Source organism: Musa acuminata, chromosome BXJ3-4 (assembly GCF_036884655.1).
Source record: "Musa acuminata AAA Group cultivar baxijiao chromosome BXJ3-4, Cavendish_Baxijiao_AAA, whole genome shotgun sequence".
NCBI classification, from domain to species: domain Eukaryota; kingdom Viridiplantae; phylum Streptophyta; class Magnoliopsida; order Zingiberales; family Musaceae; genus Musa; species Musa acuminata.
In genome coordinates, this window is record NC_088352.1 from 2,129,128 (window position 1) to 2,154,000 (window position 24,873).

At 46.3% G+C, this 24,873-nt stretch overlaps 3 protein-coding genes across 6 annotated transcripts; 2 read left to right on the forward strand and 1 right to left on the reverse strand.

The window, feature by feature from the left end:
• Positions 1 to 9,521: 9,521 nt before the first annotated feature.
• LOC135634604 (non-specific lipid transfer protein GPI-anchored 2-like) lies at positions 9,522 to 10,505 on the forward strand. The gene is made up of 3 exons (XM_065145004.1): positions 9,522 to 9,953; positions 10,067 to 10,153; positions 10,247 to 10,505. The coding sequence occupies exons 1-3, from the start codon at positions 9,584 to 9,586 to the stop codon at positions 10,354 to 10,356; spliced, it is 567 nt and encodes a 188-aa protein (XP_065001076.1). The 5' UTR covers positions 9,522 to 9,583; the 3' UTR covers positions 10,357 to 10,505.
• Positions 10,506 to 12,919: 2,414 nt separating this feature from the next.
• LOC103980259 (gibberellin-regulated protein 12-like) lies at positions 12,920 to 14,520 on the reverse strand. Of its 2 annotated transcripts, none has more exons than XM_009396590.3 (4): positions 14,281 to 14,520; positions 14,169 to 14,216; positions 14,014 to 14,047; positions 12,920 to 13,327 (listed from the first exon to the last, which is right to left on the reverse strand). In XM_009396590.3, exons 1-4 carry the CDS (start codon positions 14,365 to 14,367, stop codon positions 13,146 to 13,148), a joined length of 351 nt encoding a protein of 116 aa, XP_009394865.2. In that variant the 5' UTR covers positions 14,368 to 14,520; the 3' UTR covers positions 12,920 to 13,145. The 2 variants fall into 2 exon arrangements, with proteins under 2 accessions (XP_009394865.2, XP_009394866.2); XM_009396591.3 differs by having other exon boundaries at positions 14,014 to 14,044; positions 14,281 to 14,514.
• A 3,444-nt stretch (positions 14,521 to 17,964) lies between these two features.
• LOC135580884 (probable arabinosyltransferase ARAD1) lies at positions 17,965 to 23,752 on the forward strand. 3 transcript variants are annotated; one of them, XM_065145295.1, is made up of 3 exons: positions 17,965 to 18,536; positions 18,631 to 19,579; positions 22,765 to 23,752. In XM_065145295.1, the coding sequence occupies exons 2-3, from the start codon at positions 18,665 to 18,667 to the stop codon at positions 23,275 to 23,277; spliced, it is 1,428 nt and encodes a 475-aa protein (XP_065001367.1). In that variant the 5' UTR covers positions 17,965 to 18,536; positions 18,631 to 18,664; the 3' UTR covers positions 23,278 to 23,752. The 3 variants fall into 3 exon arrangements, with proteins under 3 accessions (XP_065001367.1, XP_065001366.1, XP_009394864.2); XM_065145294.1 differs by having other exon boundaries at positions 17,965 to 18,172; positions 18,385 to 19,579; XM_009396589.3 differs by having other exon boundaries at positions 17,965 to 18,172.
• Positions 23,753 to 24,873: the final 1,121 nt, after the last annotated feature.

The following is a 24,873-nucleotide window of genomic DNA, read 5'->3' on the forward strand; positions in this document are numbered from 1 at the left end:
TTTGGTGGGCAAATTCCTCTTGGCATCCTTCTCCAAGCTTTTTCCATCATCACTAACAAATCGCAATATACTGGAAAATTTCTTACAGAATTTGCCAAATATTCACAGGCTTATTTCGACATGGCTTCAACATATGCCAAATTCCTTGCGAAAAAAGATTTGACTTCATTATCCAACTTGAAGTCGATCTCCAATTGTCATATATTTGGATGATCAAAATTCAAGTTCTGAAAGCAGTCTCTTATATCGTGGTATTCGGTGATGTGGACGTGCAAAATGAGAAGGATCAGCAAAAGCACCGGCACAAATTGTGTGTGAAGAAGACATTTTTGATCAAATGGCATGGAATTTTTATTTTAAATGTTGATGATTTTGCACAGATTCAACCAGAAATTGAAAAATCATACAGTTTTTGGGATTTGACGATCAAACCAATTTATTTATATTGCTCCAGATATTAAATACACAATAAAACAATTTCCATCAAGTCCTTCCTCCTCGCCTGTGGAAGGTTTGATCAAGGTAGACAGCATGCTCAAAACTCCAGCTATGTCCTCTACACCAAACCAAAACCAATATGCCTGCTGGTGTTTCTGCTACTTGTAGGATCAAATGCCTGATCTGATGAACATGCAATCCAGTATACCGAGACAACCAAGCATAAGCAGGTCCATTGTTCTTAATCCTGAAACATAACAAGTCAAAGTTGAACATCCACTCTCATCTCAGGCTAAAGATCGGTTGAAACAAGAAAAAATATATGTAAATTTTTAACAATGGATCCTGCAGCTTCACATCTTCCTGCAACTCAAAACCTACTAAGCAAAGTCTACAGCCAAGGAATGGTGATGTGAGGCTATCAATTATGTGTTTTAGGCATATTCAACATAGACCATATCTATGATCGTGGGACAACGGATCTAAGAACATACTCCCTTTTCTTCACTCTTAAAGAAATGTCTTTTTTTTCTTCTCAACTGATCCTTAATTCTCCCTCTGTTTTACTTGACAACATGTTCAATGACAATTGTTTGCTAATACGAACATATTTTGCTGAATTCTCTCAAAATAAAAGGGTCTTTGGATCTGAAACTGGATGGCAGTAAGTTCTTTCACATGGTCTTATGGATTATTTGTAGTTGAGTAGCTTAGAACTCGAGCTATTAGCTGTACAGCAAGCAGCCTAATGTATGTCGTCAGTGTTCAAAGCCTCACAGTCGTGTTTGCTGTGGTAAGTTCATCATCGCATTGTATCTAGAGATCTTTTGTTTCTGATCCACATAGTAGCAACACCTTTTTCATAGACCCCTTCAATCCATGTTTGGAAGAAAGTTGATTGAAATCAGAAACTGAAATGGGTACTTCAAAAATAACATAAGCATACTCCATGAGAACTCTAAGATGCAATCCAAGCTCAGTGAAGATATACTTACAAATATATGGATCAATTTCTCTTACAAATATACTTACAGATTATGTTACGGTCAGTAACTGTTTTAGCCGTGGCCTTGGGGCCGTCGCGGCTTGGTTCGGGTCCAGAAGGCGGTGATCTCCGTGGGGGCGCTCCTCGAGGTCTCCCGGTGGCCGAGCTCGGTGGTTCGGGTCGGGAGGTCGGTTCGGCAGTTCGGATCGGCGGTTCGGGTCGGCGGCTCGGGTCGGGAGGCAGCTCCGCCGCAGCTTCGGGAAGAGGCGACACCGTCTCGCACCTGCACATAGGTCGGGCCGGGAGCTCGGCCCGACCCCTCCGACGATCAAGTTAGAGGAAGATGTGGAGGGGATTGTGGATGAGGCAGAAGAAGAGCCTCTGAGTGTTTTGTGTCTGAGTGAGTTCCTCCCCCTTTTTGCTTAGGACTCAGGGGTGTTTATAGAGGAGGTTTGATGTTACCGCTGGGGTCGCGTGGGAGGCCGAGCTGCTGCAGGGTATGGAGAGCCTCGGGCAGCGTGTCGCTCAGGGGGTTGCGTGGGAGACCGGGGGATCGCAGGGTATGGGCGAGCTTCTCGTCCGGCTGTGCTGGGTCTGCCATTTTTTGTCATATCATATGCCCCCCCCGAAAGGAGCTATGCGTCGGTTCTTGCATGCAGGGAGTTCGATGCATGGCTTCTTACTTCAAGTCGGCTGTTCCTGCGGATCCGAGGGGCATGACGCAGACGGGTCGGTCGCGCGAACGCGTCTCGAGCAGCACGAGGCCGAGGTGCGCAATTCAGTCAAGAAGTCCAGCAGAGTTGTACTCGGGAGAAATGGAGCCGATGAGGGCCGAGGAACATTGCGCAGGCGAGCTGGGTGGCGTAAAGCCGAAGAGCCGAGGAGCACGACGCAGGCGGGCAGGCCGCGCAGGCGTGGTCTCGGGTGGCGTAAAGCCGAAGAGCCGAGGAGCACGACACAGGCGGGCAGGCCGCGTAGGCGTGGTCTCGGGTGGCTTAAAGCCGAAGAGCCGAGGAGCACGACGCGGGCGGACTGGCCGCGCAGGCGTGGTCTCGGGTGGCGTAAAGCCGAAGAGCCGAGGAGCACGACGCAGGCGGGCTGATCGCGCAGGTGTGGTCTCGGGTGGCGTAAAGCCGAGGGCCGAGGAGCACAATGCAGGCGGGGTGACCGCGCAGGTGTGATCTCGAGTGGCGTAAAGCCGAAGAGCCGAGGAGCACGACGCAGGCGGGCTGACCGCGCAGGTGTGGTCTCGGGTGGCGTAAAGCCGAAGAGCCGAGGAGCACGACGCAGGCGGGCCGACCGCGCAGGCGTGATCTCGAGTGGCGTAAAGCCGAAGAGCCGAGGAGCACGACGCAGGCGGGCTGACCGCGCAGGCGTGATCTCGAGTGGCGTAAAGCCGAAGAGCCGAGGAGCACGACGCAGGCGGGCTGACCGCGCAGGTGTGGTCTCGGGTGGCGTAAAGCCGAAGAGCCGAGGAGCACGACGCAGGCGGGCCGACCGCGCAGGCGTGATCTCGAGTGGCGTAAAGCCGAAGAGCCGAGGAGCACGACGCAGGCGGGCCGACCGCGCAGGTGTGGTCTCGGGTGGCGTAAAGCCGAAGAGCCGAGGAGCACGACGCAGGCGGGCCGACCGCGCAGGCGTGATCTCGAGTGGCGTAAAGCCGAAGAGCCGAGGAGCACGACGCAGGCGGGCTGACCGCGCAGGTGTGATCTCGAGTGGCGTAAAGCCGAAGAGCCGAGGAGCACGACGCAGGCGGGCTGACCGCGCAGGTGTGGTCTCGGGTGGCGTAAAGCCGAAGAGCCGAGGAGCACGACGCAGGCGGGCCGACCGCGTAGGCGTGATCTCGAGTGGCGTAAAGCCGAAGAGCCGAGGAGCACGACGCAGGCGGGCTGACCGCGCAGGTGTGGTCTCGGGTGGCGTAAAGCCGAAGAGCCGAGGAGCACGACGCAGGCGGGCAGGCCGCGCAGGTGTGGTCTCGGGTGGCGTAAAGCCGAAGAGCCGAGGAGCACGACGCAGGCGGGCCGACCGCGCAGGTGTGGTCTCGGGTGGCGTAAAGCCGAAGAGCCGAGGAGCACGACGCAGGTGGGCTGACCGCGCAGGTGTGGTCTCGAGTTGTACGAAGCCAAAGGGGGTGTCCTCGAGCATTAAGCGACCGAGGAGGCCTCGGGCATTATGCGACCGAGGTGGCGGCCTTGGCAAGCATGGAGCCGAGGCACTCGGCGCAGGCAGGCTGCAACCGAGGGACGTAACCCAGGTGGGGAAGGTAGTGGATATGGCCGAGGAGTTCGGCGCGGGCAAGCTAGCCGCACAGGCGTGTCTCGGGGTTTATGGAACCGAGGGGCACGACGCAGGCGTACTGGAGGCGCTGGTCTGTCTCGGGAACATGGAGCCAAGGAGCACGACGCAGGCGATCTGGTCGGGCAGGTGTGTCTCGGGGATGATGGAAGCGAGGAGCACGACGCAGGCGGGCAGGCCGCGCAGGTGTGATCTTGGTCATCATGCTGCCGAGGAGCACGACGCAGGCGAGTAGACCGCGCAGGCGTGGTCGCGAGGGCCATGCGGCCGAGTAGCACGATCAGGCGGGCAGGACGCGAGGACGTGGCCTCGGGCACCACGCGGCCGAGGAACACGACAGACGGTCGGGCCGCGCCGAGGTGTTTCTCGGCAGAGATTGGCCGAGGTGCTCGGTGCAGGCAGGCTGCGACCGAGGGACACCGCTCAGGCGGGCAGGCCGCGCTGAGGTGGGATTTCGACAGAGAGTTGCCGAGGTGCTCGGTGCAGGCAGGCTGCGACCGAGGGACACCGCTCAGGCGGGTAGGCCGCGCTGAGGTGGGATTTCGATAGAGAGTTGCCGAGGTGCTCGGTGCAGGCAGGCTGCGACCGAGGTACACCGCTCAGGCGGGCAGGCCGCGCTGAGGTGGTATTTCGACAGAGAGTTGCCGAGGTGCTCGGTGCAGGCAGGCTGCGACCGAGGTACACCGCTCAGGCGGGCAGGCCGCGCTGAGGTGGGATTTCGGCAGAGAGTTGCCGAGGTGCTCGGTGCAGGCAGGCTGCGACCGAGGTACACCGCTCATGCGGGCAGGCCGCGCTGAGGTGGGATTTCGGCAGAGAGTTGCCGAGGTGCTCGGTGCAGGCAGGCTGCGACCGAGGTACACCGCTCAGGCGGGCAGGCCGCGCTGAGGTGGTATTTCGACAGAGAGTTGCCGAGGTGCTCGGTGCAGGCAGGCTGCGACTGAGGTACACCGCTCAGGCGGGCAGGCCGCGCTGAGGTGGGATTTCGGCAGAGAGTTGCCGAGGTGCTCGGTGCAGGCAGGCTGCGACCGAGGTACACCGCTCAGGCGGGCAGGCCGCGCTGAGGTGGGATTTCGGCAGAGAGTTGCCGAGGTGCTCGGTGCAGGCAGGCTGCGACCGAGGTGGTGGGCTTGGCAAGCATGGAGCTGAGGGGTTCGGCGTAGGCAAGCCGCGGCCGAGGGGCGTGAACCAGGTGGATAGGGCCGTGGAGTTCGGCGCGGGCGGGCTGGCCGCGCAGACGTGTCTCGGGGTTTATGGAGCCGAGGGGCACGACGCGGGCGTACTGGCGGCACTGGTCTGTCTCGGGAACATGGAGCCAAGGAGCACGACGCAGGCGGGATGACCGCGCAAGCGTGGTCGCGAGGGTCATGCGACCGAGTAGCACGATCAGGCGGGCAGGACGCGAGGACGCGGCCTCGGGCACCACGCGGCCGAGGAACACGACGGGCAGTCAGGCCATGCCGAGGTGGAGCTCGGCAGTGATTGGCTGAGGTGCTCGGTGTAGGCGGATAGACCGCGCATGGGGCTGAGGCAGCGTGCAGCGTGTTGGTTGCGCATGTGGCCGAGTTGTCACGAACGGTCGTCGCGCACCCGCAACAACTCCGTTCAACGAACCGTTCGTCGCTCACACCCGCATGTACAGCTGCTTGACAGCATGTTTTCTTATGGTTTTGGGTCATTTTGCTTGTAAATATGTAAGTTCGAACAAGCTGCAGCGTTGCAAAGCGACCGTTCACCGAACCGAGCAAAACAGCCCCAAAACAGCCCAAAACGGCTCCGTTTTCGCGTGCCGCGGGAGTTGAGCGGAGTGCTGCCTCCGCTCACCAAAATGTCAGCCAGCTCAGACCCCAGGAACCCCTCGGGTGGCACATGGCTGGATGGGGCTTCGGTTATATACCGGGCGTAGACACTCTTTCGCAAGTTCGCACGTGACCTTTACGGGAACTTGGTGTTGCGTCCAGGACCAGGTGAGCGGCTGTTTGTGGGCTTGCAGCTGTTCGTTCATCCTTGAAAGCCTTGTTTTTCCCCCTCTCCCTCTTTTCTCTTGTGCACAGAAGGTGTTCGACGAATTGCTTGTAAAGCTTTCCTTTTCGTGAGACTTCGGGACTTGTCCGTTGCTCGTTCTTTCGATCTAACTCTCTTTCTCTTTTACAGGTCCTTCGGGACCTGCGAGAGGTTACAAAGTGGGCTGATCCTTGCGGAGCGAGATCGCAAGGGCGAAGCGCGACTTAGGCAACGCAAGCTAAGTTCGTGTCTTTGCCGCAAGAGTGACTCGCGACTTAGGCAACGCAAGCTAAGTTCACGTTTTTGGCCGCAAGGGTGCCGCACGCCTTAGGCAATTCCAGCTAAGGTCGTGACAGAGTGGCCGAGGCAGCGAGGCTGCGTGCTGGCTGCGCATGAGGCCGAGTGGCCGAGGCAGCGAGGCTGCTTGCTGGCTGCGCACGAGGCCGAGTGGCCGAGGCAGCGAGGCTGCGTGCTGGCTGCGCATGAGGCCGAGTGGCCGAGGCAGCGAGGCTGCTTGCTGGCTGCGCACGAGGCCGAGTGGCCGAGGTAGCGAAGCAGCGTGTTAGCTGCGCGTGGGGCCGAGTGGCCGAGGCAGCGAGGCAGCATGTTGGCTGCGCATGAGGCCGAGTGGCTGAGGCAGCGAGGCAGCAAGGCAGCGTGTTTGCCGCGCATGAGGCCGAGTGGCCGAGCCAGCGAGGCTGCGTGTTGGCTGCGCATGAGGCCGAGTGGCCGAGGCAGCGAGGCAGCAAGGCAGCGTGTTGGTTGCGCATGTGGCCGAGTGGCCGAGGCAGCGAGGCTGCGTGCTGGCTGCGCACGAGGCCGAGTGGCCGAGGCAGCGTGTTGGCTGCACATGTGGCCGAGTGGCCGAGGCAGCAATGCTGCTTGCCGGCTGCGCAGGAGGCCGAGTGGCCGAGGCAGCGTGTTGGCTGCGCATGTGGCCGAGTGGCCGAGGCAGCAATGCTGCTTGCCGGCTGCGCAGGAGGCCGAGTGGCTGAGGCAGCGAGGCAGCAAGGCAGCGTGTTTGCCGCGCATGAGGCCGAGTGGCCGAGCCAGCGAGGCTGCGTGTTGGCTGCGCATGAGGCCGCGTGGCCGAGGCAGCGAGGCAGCAAGGCAGCGTGTTGGTTGCGCATGTGGCCGAGTGGCCGAGGCAGCGAGGCTGCGTGCTGGCTGCGCACGAGGCCGAGTGGCCGAGGCAGCGTGCTGGCTGCGCATGTGGCCGAGTGGCCGAGGCAGCAATGCTGCTTGCCGGCTGCGCAGGAGGCCGAGTGGCCGAGGCAGCGAGGCAGCGTGTTAGCTGCGCGTGGGGCCGAGTGGCCGAGGCAGCGAGGCAGCATGTTGGCTGGGCATGAGGCCGAGTGGCTGAGGCAGCGAGGCGGCAAGGCAGCGTGTTTGCCGCGCATGAGGCCGAGTGGCCGAGCCAGCGAGGCAGCATGTTGGCTGCGCATGAGGCCGAGTGGCCGAGGCAGCGAGGCAGCAAGGCGGCGTGTTTGCCGCGCATGAGGCCGAGTGGCCGAGGCAGCGAGGCTGCGTGCTGGCTGCGCATGGGCCAAGTCTCTCGAGCGACGCCATATCTCTCCTTATGCATGCTGTGGCCGAAGAGCTACTCGGGTAGGCTATGACCGAGGAGGTCTCGGGTAGGCTGTGGCCGAGGAGCTCTCGGGCATGCTATGGCCGAGGAGCTACTTAGGCCGCGTAGAGGAAGTCTCGGGCAAGCCGTGGCCGAGGAGGTCTCGGGTAGGCTGTGGCCGAGGAGCTCTCGGGCATGCCATGGCCGAGGAGGTCTCGGGTAGGCTGTGGCCGAGGAGCTCTCGGGCATGCTATGGCCGAGGAGCTACTTAGGCCGCGTAGAGGAAGTCTCGGGCAAGCCGTGGCCGAGGAGGTCTCGGGTAGGCTGTGGCCGAGGAGCTCTCGGGCATGCCATGGCCGAGGAGGTCTCGGGTAGGCCGTGGCCGAGGTGTTCGGCGCGGGCAGGCTGGTCGCGCGCGTGGGACCGAGGAGCCGAGGCGCGCGGGATGGCCGCGCGCGTGGGGCCGAGTGGCCGAGACGCTCGGCGCGGTCGGGCTGGCCTCGCGCATGAGACGCGGGCGGTTTGGCCGCGCGCGTGGGACGCGGGCGGTTTGGCCGCGCGTGAGGCGCGCGGGTTGGCCGCGCGTGAGGCGCGCGTGGGACCGGGGGGCCCAGACGCGCGGGGCCGAGAAGCCGAGACCGTCCCCAGAAGTCGCTGCTGCTGGTGCAGGTCGGCTGCAGTGGAGCAACCAAGGAGAAAGCTAACGTACCGTCATTTCGGGCCCTCCTTCTAGCACCATTATGTTACGGTCAGTAACTGTTTTAGCCGTGGCCTCGGGGCCGTCGCGGCTTGGTTCGGGTCCGGAAGGCGGTGATCTCCGTGGGGGCGCTCCTCGAGGTCTCCCGGTGGCCGAGCTCGGTGGTTCGGGTCGGGAGGTCGGTTCGGCAGTTCGGGTCGGCGGTTCGGGTCGGCGGCTCGGGTCGGGAGGCAGCTCCGCCGCAGCTTCGGGAAGAGGCGACACCGTCTCGCACCTGCACATAGGTCGGGCCGGGAGCTCGGCCCGACCCCTCCGACGATCAAGTTAGAGGATGATGTTGAGGGGATTGTGGATGAGGCATAAGAAGAGCCTCTGAGTGTTTTGTGTCTGAGTGAGTTCCTCCCCCTTTTTGCTTAGGACTCAGGGGTGTTTATAGAGGAGGTTTGATGTTACCGCTGGGGTCGCGTGGGAGGCCGAGCTGCTGCAGGGTATGGAGAGCCTCGGGCAGCGTGTCGCTCAGGGGGTTGCGTGGGAGACCGGGGGATCGCAGGGTATGGGCGAGCTTCTCGTCCGGCTGTGCTGGGTCTGCCATTTTTTGTCATATCACTCCATGAGAACTCTAAGATGCAATCCAAGCTCAGTGAAGATATACTTACAAATATATGGATCAATTTCTCTTAACAAATTAACATAATAGCGGAAGCCAATGGATACCAAATTGATTGTGATAGGACAAATTGTCGATCTGAGGAACAGACTGCAACTACATTTTAAATAGCAATTATTAGAGTTGTTTGCATTTATAGGATCCTCACTTGTGACCAGTAAATCCCACCCATAACTCATTAGCTTAATCTTTTAGATGTAATCTATTCCTCAGATATGGTATGTCTTCTAACGTTCAGCTGGAACTGAGTTAATTTTCAGTCCAAAGAGCTTTGAGCTGCATGCAAAAGGCATTCAACAGGTCCTTATCCTTCTTCTATGATCTGCAAATTTTCATTCACTTGGTCTTTGCTTTGAGCTTGGATTCGCAACAAATGTTATATGAATGCTTTTACAATGGAAACAAGTTTTTATTGGAGCATAACCTTCTCTCTCTCTCTGTCTCTCTCTCCCTGTTCAGAAGACAACAGCATAATTTGAAGATGGAAGAGTTCGAAGGGAACAGCAAGATCAAGCATGTTGTGTTACCATGACGGTAAGCATCCTCCTCCAAAAGGTGTGATGACAGTCCCTCTTGGTGATCTTCATTGTAGTATGGCTTAAAAGACCTCAGCTTTACAACGACAAAGAGGTCTTTTTCTCTCTGGCACACTTGCAGCCACCACAAGTTTCACGCCACAATAGTATTCCTGTGATTTCATCTCCTCAGTGTTCTAAGAAACTGATGGTAAAAGTTGTCTCCATAGGCCGAAAGGCAAAGCCTCTCGAGTAGAAGATGTGCATCCAACTAAATATGTAGTTTGGTAGGTAGGCAAACCATTAATACTCACGACCAACCCCATTCTTTCACTTATATACATGCAGCACAAACCAAGCTTCGCCTTGCACTTCTGGTTTCTGCCTACAGCAGCCACTCTCAGGCTCCGGCGACGCCATGGCCACGTCGACTGTCCTCCGGATCCCTCTGCTAGCTGCGACCGTCGTCGTCGTCGTCGCATGCGCCATGCTGCATGGCGGCGTGCGCGCGCAAGCCCCGGCGCCGACCCCGTCCGGACTTGACTGCACGCAGTCGTACTTCAACCTGTCGAGCTGCTTATCGTACGTGATGACCGGCAGCAACGATACGGTACCTGACAAGGACTGCTGCCCCGAGCTCGCCGGCCTCTTCGACTCGCAGCCCATCTGTCTGTGCGAGCTCCTCTCCGGCGGCGCCGAGAGCTTCGGCATCTCCATCGACAACAACCGGGCCCTCAAGCTTCCCTCCATCTGCCACATCGACTCTATGCCGGTGAGCCTGTGCGCAGGTCAGTCAAGCTTACACGTCTGTGCTTGCTGTAAACAGTGGATTTACGTTGATATAAGATCGTTATGAGCTTTCGATGTCAACTGAGCCTTTTTGTGATTGGCAATGCTGCAGCAATAGGATATCCAGTTACAGGCAGTCCGATGGGCAGTCCAATGTCTCCTTCATCAGCTCCATCAGGCAGTGGCCCGCGGTTGCCCGGTGAGCCACTATTTCTTCTTGTTGGAGTGATAGGCCTAAGTTAACGCTACCAGTCGAAATCACAGCACCTGTGCCTGAATTAATTCCCTGCAGGGACACCGGCCGCGCCGCCCCCGCAGAACCGCGCCGCCGGAGCCGGAGCAGTGGGTCGTCTCGCACTCGCCGGTCTCTCCTGCGCCATCGCCGTCGTCGGATTCTTCTAGGATTCACCAATCGATTCGTGTGGTCTACCCATTCCAGTTTCTTTATTTTCATGCGCTGAGAAGTGTATTACGTTGCCAGAATTCAATTTGCGTTGTTTGTGTATCCATTCCAAGTTTCCAAGTATGAACAGACGATTGATGTTCTTCCATTCTATGCTCGATCGGTGTCTTGCGCATATGTCGGATGCAATGGGTAGATGGGAAGAAGGGTTGGGTGAGCCAGAATTGAATGCTATTCATGATCAGAGCGGTGATGGTTGATGCCGGCTGGGGGAGGGAGACCTTAAGGTTGGCGGTGCTGATTGGGTCGCGTTTGTACTTCATAGGGTCAATGAATGCATCACGTGCGACGTTAATGACGCCATTCAAGTCCTCAACTGCATGCCTCTCAGTATCATCTGAGACCGTACACATCCGATTCCGAACCATTTCCAAGATTGAGTATTCCGAGGAGGACGGGGACCGTTCATTTTCACATCTCGACCGTCCGTTGGACCCATCTCTTATATATATATGTGGTATAAATAAATAACTATATATACGTGTATATATATAAACAAGAAGAGGTTCATAAGGAATTACTGAACAATATGTTTCTTAAGCCGAATAAAGACATTCGATAGAGAAACCAAATAGCCATATGATGCAATTTGGAGTTTGTAATTTATATATAAATGTTTTCTATAAACTCTTAAGAATATGTTTTTATGAAATTTCTATCTTCTATTTTTGTGATTAGTGTGGAGATGAGAACATTTTGTATTACAAATAAAAGAAGGGCTTAAGTTTGCAACTAAAATTTGAAATGTATATAAACTATAATTGGTTATGAAAATTATGCTTCTGGTCAAGAATAGTTTCTATCTTAACAATAAATAACAAACCAAATTATAAAGAATTATTTTTAAATCATATTTTTCGATTCGGTTCGCTTCGATTTGATTTGAAGGTCTTGACTGAGTGATGAGTAATTATATGTAAAAGCTCTGATGAATATTTTCTAAAGATGGCTTGAAATATCATGTAATATTCAGATGAAGATAGAGATCAAGAATTGTCATATGTAATACAATGGGTACAAGTCAAAGCCTTTTTATACTGGATTACAACTAAATAAAGACTAAACTTTCCTTATCATAATAGTTCTTGCAATTTTGGATTTTGATTCATTGACTTCTTTAATTAGCTTTTACACTCCACTATATGCAACACCAATATGAAACTGGTCATATGCAATCTAACCCAGTCGTTCAACAGTCTGAGGCAGCATTGCATGCTGTGGTTTCAGATGTTTGGTTTTTACCTGCAACCATCAATCATGAAGCTGGAGAACACTAGTGGGAAAAGGAAGTATGGTCGCCATTGGAAAGAGAGAAAGAGAAGCTTGTTTGGTGGCATGGCATTTATACTCTGGCCGGTTTTTAAGGCAAATTAATGGCACAGCACAGTTTAGTTACGAGTGGGGTATTCTATGATAGGCTCGTTGCTGTTTGCCATCAGTGCAAGGGGAAAAGGATGTGTGTCATTTGTTGTTGTGCACAGCTATGATCCATCGACTTTGGAGTATAGGAATTGCGTGGGTTTTATGATCATGCTAAGACCAAATTTTTAGCCAGTGATTTTTGTGAACAGTGTCATGACTCATCTGCTCCTTCACTCAATAAAAATGAGTTATTGTTGGCTAACCATTAATTAAAGTATGCTTTCAATATCTTAATTACAGGTTATTGTTTTCATATCTGAGTTATTGGAAGCTTTAAACATATTCCTGAAGCCCCTTTCTTGTTTTCTTGTCCTTAATTTAGGTATTTACTGTTTTGGAATTTTCACCAAGCAATAAAAAAAAGCTTGGAAATTGAAATTTCAGCCTCTAAAAAACATTTCTTCTTTTTTTTTATGCGCATAATATCAACAAAATTCCGAGCCTTGTTTTTCCTAACATGTTCCAAACACAAGGAAAAATATTTATGGTGATATTTTTTTCTGACACTATGGTCTTGTGATCAGAGTAGATATTCCTGTAGATTAGAATGATTATTTCCAGTGGATAGATTCCAGACATATTTGTTCATTTTACTGTTCTTGTTTGCAGATATATATGTTAAATTAACCTGATACTGTAATGTCTTCCAAAAATCTGCTTCCAGATCTCAGTTTAACAGCCCTGTGTTCTTTTCTTTGCCATCAGAATTCCTTAGAGAGTTAATACAATGTTTGTGCTGATCATTTGTAACAGAAATCTATCATTATCTGACTGATATTTCATACAAGTCATAAAAATTCATTAGACTGAATTGACATCAAAGGTCATGAATTTGAAGAGCTAATCTCAACATCATCTCATTTTTGCCATTGCATGATAAAGACATAAGTACATAAAACATAATAATCAAATATAAGCACTATAAGAAATCTTGATCAGAGACATGAATGCAATAGCTTGATTGGCTGAGGTCATAGCTGCTAATCTAAAGATGCTAGGGACAAATCTCCTGTACACACTGAGAATTATGGATCCTTCAACATTCTGATACTGTCAACATTGTGAATCATTAGACTAAACTGATATGAAAGTCATAGAATTGGTGTGATCTCAACATAATTATGCCTGAAACCTTGTCTTAGCAAAACACTCTCAAATATGTCATTGCATGATAAAATGACACGATACTGGAGTCTTTCATAATTACTTAAAGCTTAATCAGATAAAGAACTGGTGATACACATCATATCTCTGCTAACTAGAATGAGGAAATTAGGAGAAGCTTGAAATCTTCAAGTAGAATATTTCAAGGACATTTAGGGCCTCCTCTCTTGGTCTTCCAGTTATTGTAGCATGGGCATACCTCCTTGTGTGCATAAGTCCCTGGAGGAACACACTTGCATTTGAAGCAACACTGCTGGCAGAAGAACATGCAGGGTTTCTTGTAGGCTGTCTTCGAACATCTATACTGACATGCACCCGGGCACTCTGCAAAATCATGTCCAATGATCATACGATATGCCTGTGAATGAATTCCAACATGCATGAAACTTGGAGTTGGAGGCATAATGTGTTTGGCTCTTTTAGTCTCGGACTTGTTCTGTTTGAACAGAATTGAAGGATCTAAAGCACAAGATCTTGCAGTCAAAGCTTATAGGGACAGTAATGTCTTGTTTTGATGTTGTTGTTGATCATAAATTTCTAGTCCAAACTAGATTGGTCTACAGAAATTTCCTGGATATGACCCTTTTGTCACATTGGATCTTCTCTTGGTAGTTCTAACACATTTCTGACTCTCTATTGTCAACTACCTCTTTTGTTTGAGATTCTACCTCTTCTACTTCACAAAAGTTGGATCTGCCTTTGTTATCATAAACTTGTTGTGGATCTAAGCTAGTAAATCTCAAAGTTCAATTTTTTTAGTTGAAAATTTCGGTGTTGTACTGCTCTCACATTTCATCAAGGCAGTATGGAGAACTCAAAAGAGCATGGTGGGAAATTAACCACAGTTTGTGGATTCTGAAGCAGATGCAAAGCTATCCATTAGCAGAAGCAATGTAGTTATCCATTAAATTCAATTGTTATTTCGCAGAAACACTATAAATGCATCAAAGACCCTGGATGTGAACAGTTGGAGGAACATAGAACAAGCAAAAACATGATGGCCATCTCACCTGCTTGAGAAAATCCGGAATGCTTGTGTTTCTGCTGCCGAGTAAGGAACAGAGCAAACAGGAGTTAGACCTCGTCCATCTTCACTTGTATTCTCAAGGAAACATACAGGACAAGAGAAGGAAAAGGAATGACAAGAAGTCCAAGTTCAACTCACATTTTTTGTTGCTGCCAAGTTCACTCCGAGCTCCTCATTTGGCGCATCCTACAAACACCATGAGGACAGAGTAAGCGAGGAAAAGAAGGAAGAAAGGGAGGGAGAGACCGACCATGGTTGATGATGCAGCCACTGCAGCACAGCAGATGACGAGGAGAAGCAAGAAGAGAAGAGCAGGAACGGATCCCGATCTCCCCATTTGCGATGCACCCACCGGAAGCCTGCCCTGCAAGGAACCCAAGCTGTGCAGTTATTAGGTGGAGACTGAGCTAAGAAAAGCCTGCGCCACTGTTACCACCACCACAACCACTACCGCCACCACCCTTCTTCACCGACACACCTCCATCAATGCCATCACACCTTTTAGCTTTCCTTTGTCTCCTTGGCTGGTGAGATTAGTTGGCTAACATCCAGCGGCTGGGCCAGCCATGGTAAAGGTACGGAGGATGAACTTGTTCTCGTTCTCATCGCAGAAACTGTGGATCCGTACGTGGTGATAGGACAGTGGTCGGTAACTGCTTGTCTGAGGTTGTGTCCATCACATAGCCTGCGTACACGGATGCGTAGGCTAAACCAACGTCTGTACCATGCAACATGGAGCTCCATATACATTTGCCCCCACCCTCGTGCCTCACCGGCGACATCTGCTATCTGCCCGTCTCCCATTTTACTGTGACAATCTTTCCATGTAATTTCCTTTTAATATAAGAAAATAAACACCAGTTTTTGGATGAATCGATGAATAGGAATCGGTATAGAAAATGTATGCATATACATATAAGTCAGATCAATATTATGACGACAAAAATCTTACACAAATTTATAAAGCTACATAAAACAATTAGCTTTTCCAAGGACACAATAATTTGAAATCGAGTCGATGCATGCCCAAAGGGTTAGGTAATAAGCATCTTCGTCTGCTTTGGCTCATCAAAGCCAAGTGGTCCAACTCATTCAACAACTGTGAACTAATGAAGCTGAGCCAACCTCCTTTTTCCCATTGACTACCAAAGAAACTGCATTTGCCTTTTTTGTGAATGCAATTATTGTGTTCTGTCAAGATTATGTTTTGCAATAATCACCTCCTTTTGTGTAAACATACTTTTGCTCAATAGAAATTATTTTGGGTTGGTTAAATAATTGTTTTCTAAACAAAGAATAAAGATTTGATTGTGAGACTCTTGTCTTGTTATCAACAATCAAGATGGCTGACATCATTAAGAAATTTATAGACTAGATTATGAATCATCAATTTGTAGAATGTGAGTCAAATGCCTCAGCACTAGACTAATATTTTAGATTAAAAAATTATAAACCAAGGGGCTAAACTCAATCGAGGGGTATATGTGTCAGATATTTTACTATCAAACTAATGAATCAAACATGCAAATTTTATAAGATGAGGTTCGAAACTCTGAATTTGACATAAGTGAGTCAAATATATCATCATATTAATATCTTATACATCAAAATTTGTAGGATAACGTTTCGAACCTTTAATTTCACATATGCTTTAGGTATTTACTTTTTTGCCATTCAATTTTATGTATGATAATTCAATAACATTAGATATTATTGAGAAAAAATATCATTCATATCCTTATTAACATGATGTGGCCCTAATCTATATGCATGGAGTTATCCTAGGTGGAAAATGCCTTCTAAATTGTCACATGCACAAAGACCAAAGTCGAAAGAGACTTCTTGAGTCGGTCTTGTTTTGGGCATGTTTGGCCTTGCGCATCTATCATAGTAGATTTATCTTAGTGCGAGTTAGATTTTCTCGATCACATGTCTCGGGTGCATTTGGCCTTGCATCTTTGTCATAGCGAATTTATCTTAGTGCGGGTTGAGTTTTCTCAACCTACATATCTCGAGCACATTTGACCTTGTGCCTTCATCATAACAGATTTATCTTAGTGTGAGTCAGGTTTTCCTAACTCAAGTACCTCGAACATATTTGGCCTTACGCCTCCGTCGTAATAAATTTATCTTAGTGTGGGTCAGGTTTTCCTGACTCATAGATCTTGACACATTTGGTCTTATGCCTCCATCATAGTAGATTTATCTTAGTACAAGTCGGGTTTTCTCAACTGACGTATCTCAGAAAAATTTTGACTTGAGCATTTGTCGTAGTGGGTTTTCTAGCACATGTTAAACTTTTCTCGACTCACGTGCCTTAGGCACCATTTGACCCGAGCCTCCATCATAGCGGGTATTCTAACATAGGTTGAGTTTTTCTCCACTAACATGCCTTGGGTACTATTCGATTTGAGCCTTTGCAATATTGGGTCTTCTAGCATGGGTCAGGTTTTTCTCCACTCACGCACCTCGGATGCCATTCAAACCGGTCTTCATTGTGGCGGGTATTGTTTTTATCGACTCATGTGCCTCGAGCACCATTCGGCCTAAGCCTCCGCTATAGGGACTCTTCTAGCATAAGTCAAGTTTCTCTTACTCACACACCTCTTTGGAGTGATGCTAAAGAGACATTTGACCTAATCACAAAGGGTTTGGGAACGAGGTGCTCCCTCAGTTGTTAGGCTAGCCAAAAAAAAAAAAAGGGACAATAACCTACATCATACCAGCTAGTGTTTGTATTCGCTCGATAAGATTCAAGAATACCTTAGTAGGGATAAATAAATGGTCGACCATCACTCCCAAAGGTGAGAGTCCCGGGTCATTGAATAGACGCCAATATTATATCGAAACATGTGCCAAGGTGGATGCATCCATGTAGGGAAAGGGTGCCTGCTGCACCGTCTAAGCAAAAGTGATGTCGATCGAGGGTAGAGCCTCACCCAAGTGTTTACTGACATGGTCGGCTTGTGGACACTCTTGTAACATCGAGCCCTCCTTCTAGTGCTAAAATATTAAAGGAAAATACCGTTGACGTCCTTCACAACACGACGTGACCATGATCCATATGTGTTAAATCATCCAAAGCGATTTTTTCTAAGTTGTCACTTTAGGTATTCCAGGTCAACTTCTGTAAGCCTAAGTTCTCAATTTATGTCTTTTTACTCGGAGTTGAGGATATGCTATTATATCTAACAAAGATTTCATAAGAGAGATAATTTGTAACAAACCCAAATTATCCCAAGGTCGAGAATATTCCTATGAATATTCTATATGGAAGGTAATCGGTAATCGACTCGAGTTGTCTTTTGGACTTCTATCTATACGAGCAAGCAGATGTCAAGTCGTCTTAGATTTTTTCTCCTACAGGCCTTACGTGGTGAATAATGGTTGGCTGATTATATATTTCATATCGGATACCACGGAGAAATATTTATTATATATATATATGAAATAAAAATTAAAGAAAAAATAATACTATTAACATGATTTATAAAAAAGACCTGAGAATTGTTTCTTCTCATAAAAGTATAAATTTAATTCCTGTCAATTGCCAGATCAATTCCCATTAAAACACATCAAATTTGTTAAAAAGCGGTTTTATAGTGTGATCTATGCTTAAGACGTTATAACTCCCATAGACGTGACAATAAAATCTTCAAATGTTAAATAATATTTTTATAAAAAGTAAAAATTATCACATTAAATATTTCCCGAGAGATCATTAAGATCATAATATTACTTGAATGTTGCAGCAATAATTTGATCGAACGCTAATCCATGTTTAACTCTTTGCGTGTGTCGCATAAATTACAAGCCATTAAATGCTCAGCAATAATAAATTAGTGTTAGCAAACGTACACTTCTTTTCCTTTCCTTTCATATATAAACTAAACTAATAATAAAGTTCACGTTCTTCTCTCTCCTACGACAAGCTCTGATGGCCGTGCGGCGACATCGAAGAGCCGGCTTCCATAAAAAGGCCCGAATCTCCCGCGAATCGAGCGAGGGAGACCGATCCGAATTCCTCGCCGTGCGAAGACAAGCTCCGGAGCTCGATTTTGATGGTTCCTTCCCCCTTTCCGTCACTCCGTTCGCCGTGGATCTACGATACGTGATTCGGCTCGCTTTTGGTTGGAAGTTTGGTTAGTTCCCCTTTCTTGACATCAAATCTCTGCTTCTTTTGTCGATTGGGGCTTGGCTTGCTCGGTTTAGGTAGCTTTGGTTCGAGTTCGATCATCAAAATGTCGCCTTTCTGCTCGTGTATGACTAGGGTGTGAAGTCGTCGCGGTTTGGTTTTGTGTGGGGGGCTGTTTGGACGATTGATGATGTTCTTCTTGTCTGAAATTTTTGCCAGATTCATTTGGTTGCAGACCTGTTTCTTGATTGAGTATGGATTAGAGCTGGCTACGTTTGGGAATCAAGTACTGGAGCCTTTTGTTTAACCGGCTAACCTTTATCTTTAGCTTCATTTGGCTTGGGTTCGTCCAGAAATTTGATTTGTTTTCCGTAAGAAACAAATTCCATTTGTTTGATTTTGTTTTTCGATTGGTCTTGGCCACTGTTCTTGGTTCCTGGGTTGATAAAGCTGGATGCTTTGCAGCTAAATTAGGTATTTTATTGGAGATCTGTGCTGCATGGCCAATAGAAACATTAGACCATATTGGTGTTTATGCCGGAAGCCCTTCCTTTTCTGCCTCTCCTTTGCCACAGTCCTGGTTCTGCCCTACCTCTTCTTCTGGGGTTATGCTGGCAAACCAGTCGTCAACCATGTATTGCTGAAAGAAAAGATCTTTTCTGTGATCGAGAACCAAGGTAGCCCTTCAAGGGAACATGAAGATGAGGCTTCGTCGCTCGTGGAGTCACCTTTCTTGGATGAAAATGGACCAGCAGATGAAAAGCTCGAGCGATGTCATCCGAACAACGTGCTTCTGAAAGTTTTCATGTATGATTTGCCACCTGAGTTTCACTTTGGTCTTTTGGGTTGGGATGGTGGTGGCAAGAGCTTGTGGCCTGATATACGCACCAAAGTTCCAAACCATCCTGGCGGGTTGAATCTTCAGCACAGCATTGAGTACTGGCTGACACTGGATCTCCTGTCCTCGAGGTTTCCTGACCGGAGTGGCCCATGCAGCGTGGTGAGGGTCGAGGATTCTCGTGAAGCTGATGTTGTGTTTGTGCCCTTCTTTTCATCTTTGAGCTACAATCGACATTCAAAGATCAAGGCACATCAAAGAGTCAGTACAAACAAGTTGTTGCAGCAGAAGTTGGTGCGGTTTTTGACAGCTCAAAAGGAGTGGAAAAGGTCAGGGGGGCGAGACCATATCATAATGGCACACCACCCAAACAGCATGTTAGATGCTCGGACGAAATTGTGGCCTTGCATGTTCATTCTTGCAGATTTTGGACGGTACGCTCCCCATGTAGCTAATGTGGAGAAAGACATAATTGCTCCCTACAGGCATTTGATCAAGACATTTGTCAATGACTCATCTGGATTCGATGATCGCCCTACTTTATTATACTTCCAAGGAGCTATCTACAGGAAAGATGTGAGTGTTTTGTTATAAACACTATTTGATACTATTATTTCTAGCATATCTTTGATTTCTTGAAGTTCATAAGAAGTATGCTTGCTAGTGGTGTTGATGTATCACATTAATTGACATATCATTTTATTTTCCATTGATTAATCCATAACAGAAAGCTTCTTGATACTTTATTTTGTCAAATGGCTTCTTTTGATTCTGATCGAGCATGAACAATGGTTTATACCATTCAGCGTACTCAAATAATTGTTTGACGAGAAGACAATGCTTTATTCTAAGCTGAAGAACCAATCTATTTCCCTAATCCCGGATGAATAGAATGTAGGACAAAAGAAATGTTGTTCATTTTACATTTACATATGAATAGAGGGAAGACGACAAAAGTATATGTCATGTGGTATATAAAAGGTTAAGTGATAAGAATCTTGTAAAATTTATTATTGGTGACCTTTTTTCTGCAGTGACTATGCAAACATATATGACAGGAGTATATAATTACCTAATACACTAAGTGAACATACCATTTAGCTGAATCTTTAATTAAAAAATGAACTATTGTGCTCATTCAGAAAGCAAAAATGTTCTCCACCTTATGGTTAAAATAATGTGACTGCATTTGCAATTACATAATTTGCAAATGCAGGAAACCAAATTGCCCCTAAGAAAAAGTTCCCTTGAACCTGCATTCAGTGTTTGTGTTTGTATTGTTTCTTGAACCTGTTTCTAGTAAGCCTGGTTTTATGTTTCAACTTAATTTGTTGTTACCTTTGGTTGACGTGTGGGTTCATTTTGATGCTGCATTATGCACGGGCAGTATCCAGATTCCAGAATGTCTTGTTTTTATGGAATACTAAGTTCTTTTGGAGGAAGTGCAATCAAGTTATTTTGTCTGCATCTACCAAGACTTAAACACATTCTCTTCCTCATATCATGATATCACCTGATCAGTTCTTCCTTTAATAGATCAGGGTGTGCCTGGATTTTGACTGGTCTTTTGCATGTTTGATTGTAAAGGAACTCTCTCATCTGTCATACTATTATTATCAAAGGTATAAACACTCTGGATCTTTTACATTTCATTTATTTTGGACAACGATGAACAAAAGCATTATATGATTTAAAGATGGTACTTGAAGATGCCAAGCATTACAAGCTCAATTGAAAATATTTTAGTAAACACTATCAGGGTTAACTCATTTTTGAGATGGACATCCACAATCCTCGCAAGCTACCTTTTTAAAGCCTATGATTGCCTGCTTCTGCCACTGAATAGCACTGTCAATGCATGCTATCCTTGGCCCATCAGCTTGAAGCCTAGGTAGAAAATATACCTGATCAAAGTTAGATTATCCCTGTACTTGAACTTGTAGGAGCATATATTTAGATATGATATGGAATGCATTGACAATGTTCCTAAGGATGATCCTCTTCATGTCAAGAACAACCACTATTACATTGCAATTTGTAGTGGGAACAGGCAGAACAGTGAAGTCCATCATATTGCTTGAATGATTTTGAGCATCTGTTGACCTTTACATACCATGCATGAAATGCATTTTTTACTTTTCAGTGCAGTATATTTCGCTTTATTTGGGTAAAAAATTAATATAAACTTCATGTTTTTCATGCTGAAGATCGGTTATTTAACAAGATAGAGATTGATAAATATATTATTCATGAAGCCTTTATCAGGGGTTTTGTGATTATTGCATACCTTTTAGATTAAAAAGAAAATCATATATGATAGTTCTTAAATGAATGGTGCTTTATAGATCTGACTGTTCGATAATAAATAAACAACATATTCAAAATTTTGTGTTGTTGAGATGGAAATATTGAGATGAGTGTGTTGAGTCCTTAAAAAAATATAGAAATGGATATTCTTATTTGTGAACAATTAGATATAGTTTCCGTAGAAAATGAGAATAAATGATTCAAGATAGTTGACTCCATATAACTGATTGCATCTTCATAAGTGTATTTAGTTGCATATTGAGACAACAAAACAGCAAACTGTCTTGGTAGACATCTGAATCTATATCCTTGAAAATTGTCATCATGATTATTGGCATCATATTTCAGCAATCCTATGAAGTATTGTTAAAGAAGTTGCTTGATTTAGTAGTGGTTGTTTGGTGTTTGGAGATCCAATTATTCCATAAAATTTGCTATAGTGGCATGAATTCTTTGCGGTCTTGTAGTGTAATTTACTCTGGGGAGGAGAATTTTATGGTGAATGAGGAAGAAAAGTAGCAAAGCAGATGAAGAATTTGTTTGGTTGGGCTTGCTCTCATGATGAATACCTTAAAGAATGCAAGTGTTTATGAAATTTTGATGGATGATGGTTTTCTTCTTTGCTAATCATGCCACTAAAGATGGAATGGATTCTGCAACCAGTTACTTGGAATTTACTTAATCAAGGACTTCTAGTAGTATTTCTTGTAGGTTTTGTTTGGGTCAATGTGAACCGATTGTGTGACTTTGTGATGCTACATGAAGCTACATGCAGCACTGGATTTAATGAGGAAATACAATCTAGCTAACAAGCCATGTGTGAAAGTCAAACAATTGGTTGGCATAGTTTTCTCCCTTTGCATCATTATTTTCTGAGGGGAAGATGGTTAGTTACTGGGTAGTAATGATGATTAGGGTCCATAAATAGGCAGTATATCTTGAAAAAACCTTGGCCGTAGATTTGCTTGCTTATTATAAAGCTAAAAATATGTCTAAATTTCTAATACAAAAAAATGATGCAGATAACCAGTTTATTATAAGAAAAAATCTTGTCAATTAGGACATTATTAAACTATCCTATCAAGAATATTTGAAGTTTATTCCTTCTATCTAGATTCATGTTTAATCCATTCATTTTTTTCCACTCCCTTTCTCTGTTATAGTCATCTGCATTATATTTTCTCATGGTTGTTTTACTACAATTTACTGAACTGTGGATGTTTGTCATCAGAATTCTCTACTTCCTGTTGTAGTTGCCATTCAAACATTTTGAATCTAAAATTTTGCAAAGATCTCGACTGTGCCCTTGAACAATTTTACAATATCTTGAGTGTGCTCTTGAGCATATGTTTTTCATTTAGGATCTTAAATATAGTGCTTCATTTGACCCTGTTTGCTTGACTGGTGTAGTTCACAAGATAAGCTTGTAATCTAGTATTGCCATTGGTGTGCAGGGAGGATCAATCAGACAAGAGTTATTTTATCTTTTAAGAAATGAAAAAGATGTGCATTTTTCATTTGGAAGTGTTGGTGCTAATGGGATCAATAATGCCAGTCGAGGGATGCATTCAGCAAAATTCTGTCTAAATATTGCTGGGGACACCCCATCTTCCAACCGCTTGTTTGATGCCATAGCTAGCCACTGTGTACCAGTCATCATCAGCGACGATATCGAGCTCCCATATGAAGATGTCCTCGACTACTCCAAGTTTTCCATCTTTGTGCGCACATCCGATGCGATTAAAAAAGGTTTTCTGATAAAACTGATCAGAGGAGTAAGTCGAGAGGCCTGGACCCAGATGTGGCAAAGATTGAAAGAGGTCGAAGGCTATTTTGAGTTTCAGTACCCATCCAAGGAAGACGATGCAGTTCAGATGATATGGCAGGCAGTAGCCAGAAAGGTGCCAGCAATTCGGCTTAAAATACACAAATCAAGGCGATTTTCTCAGTTTAATATACGAAAATAGGATGAGAAGCATGTCATTTTTTAGTATCATCTACACCTAGTAGATTGACTGCCATTCACATTATTCCTCTAACTTAGAATTGCCCACAGTTGGTGAGTTTTCTTCGATCCGACGAGAGTTTGGACATATGCTCACAATAGTCTATCGCAAGAGTTTGTGGCAGATTATTTCTCAGATTTTCTAAGTTGCAGATAGTGAGTGAGAGGATAAAGTGATTTTTCAGAGGGACATATGCTCATTTGTTAGGAAACGAACACTGTTGGTTTCTCTCCTAGTCCAAATTTCATAGACTATGATCTTGTTGTAACAGCCATATGAAGATCGTCTTCCTCATGATGTAACATAGGTGGAATCTGTGAAATGTTCATAGCACCAAACAGCTGATGAGTCTTTCCTTGATGATCAGCTGCACCTATTTGTATTTTGCAGAATGTTCATTATCTTCTTGGATATAATTGAGTTATATTCTTACCAATTTTATCAATTTACCATAAGGGATATATTTTTTTGGGTTCATTATATTATTTTCTTTTACGAAAGATGAATGTATGGGTTAACATTAAGAATAGTTTTGAGTTCAACTTAAAGCTTTTAGATCAATAATTGGAGCTCAATAAAATTAATAAATTAATTATCTCATGAATCATGATAACTGATATTAAGATAGACAATAAAAATCTGTGTGAATGGATCAAAAAGCATGGCTTCTCAAGTCTATTACAATAAGTGAAAGGTCTTGCTATCAACAATCAAGACATTAATCATCTTGATATATAAAATATTAATAGTTCAATAAAAAATATAAAATAATTTCACTCCAATATTGTTCATTCAATGATAGACCAAAAACAGATATTCACATAACTCTTTTAACACCACCAACAAAACCGAACAAAGAAAGAGAGTTATTGACCGTTAATCCATATTATCCCAAATAATCTTAAACATACCTAATCTTTTATTTATTTTTTTCTGGACGTTTTTAGCTTTTTCTGAAAGAACTATTATACTTTTGATCTCATTTCTTATTTCTCTCTCACCACTACTTTTATCACTTGCATTATTCCATAATCATCGTTTTTCATCATGATTTTACTTCCTTCTCCTACGCAATCTCTATCATTATCATTAAACTCAAAGGCGTTTCAATTGAACATTTTTTGTTCACCAATTTTGTCAAATTCATCATATAATATACACAAGTCTTTTGCTACTAATCAAATAAGCCTGAATTGTTTAACGAGGAAAGAAAGTAGAGAGATGAAAAGTAAATACTATTGTGTAAAAGCCAACGAAATCATCGGACAAGTGCTTTTGTTCACATCATACAGAAGAATAGGCACTACAAACATAGACGGTCTTTTGTTGCATCGTGTCAACAAAACTGAAATGTTATGGCTTCTACTAAACAAAAACATCACTAGCAAGCATCAAGGAATTCACCAAAAACGAGCAAACTACATCTGTATGCTGCACTTTCGAATTCCATGATATTGGCAATTGTCTGACAACACATCAAGCACATGATTCCTAAATTTCCGAGACAAAAGAACCAAATTTTGCAAGCCATGATTCCTCACAATAGCTGGAATTTTT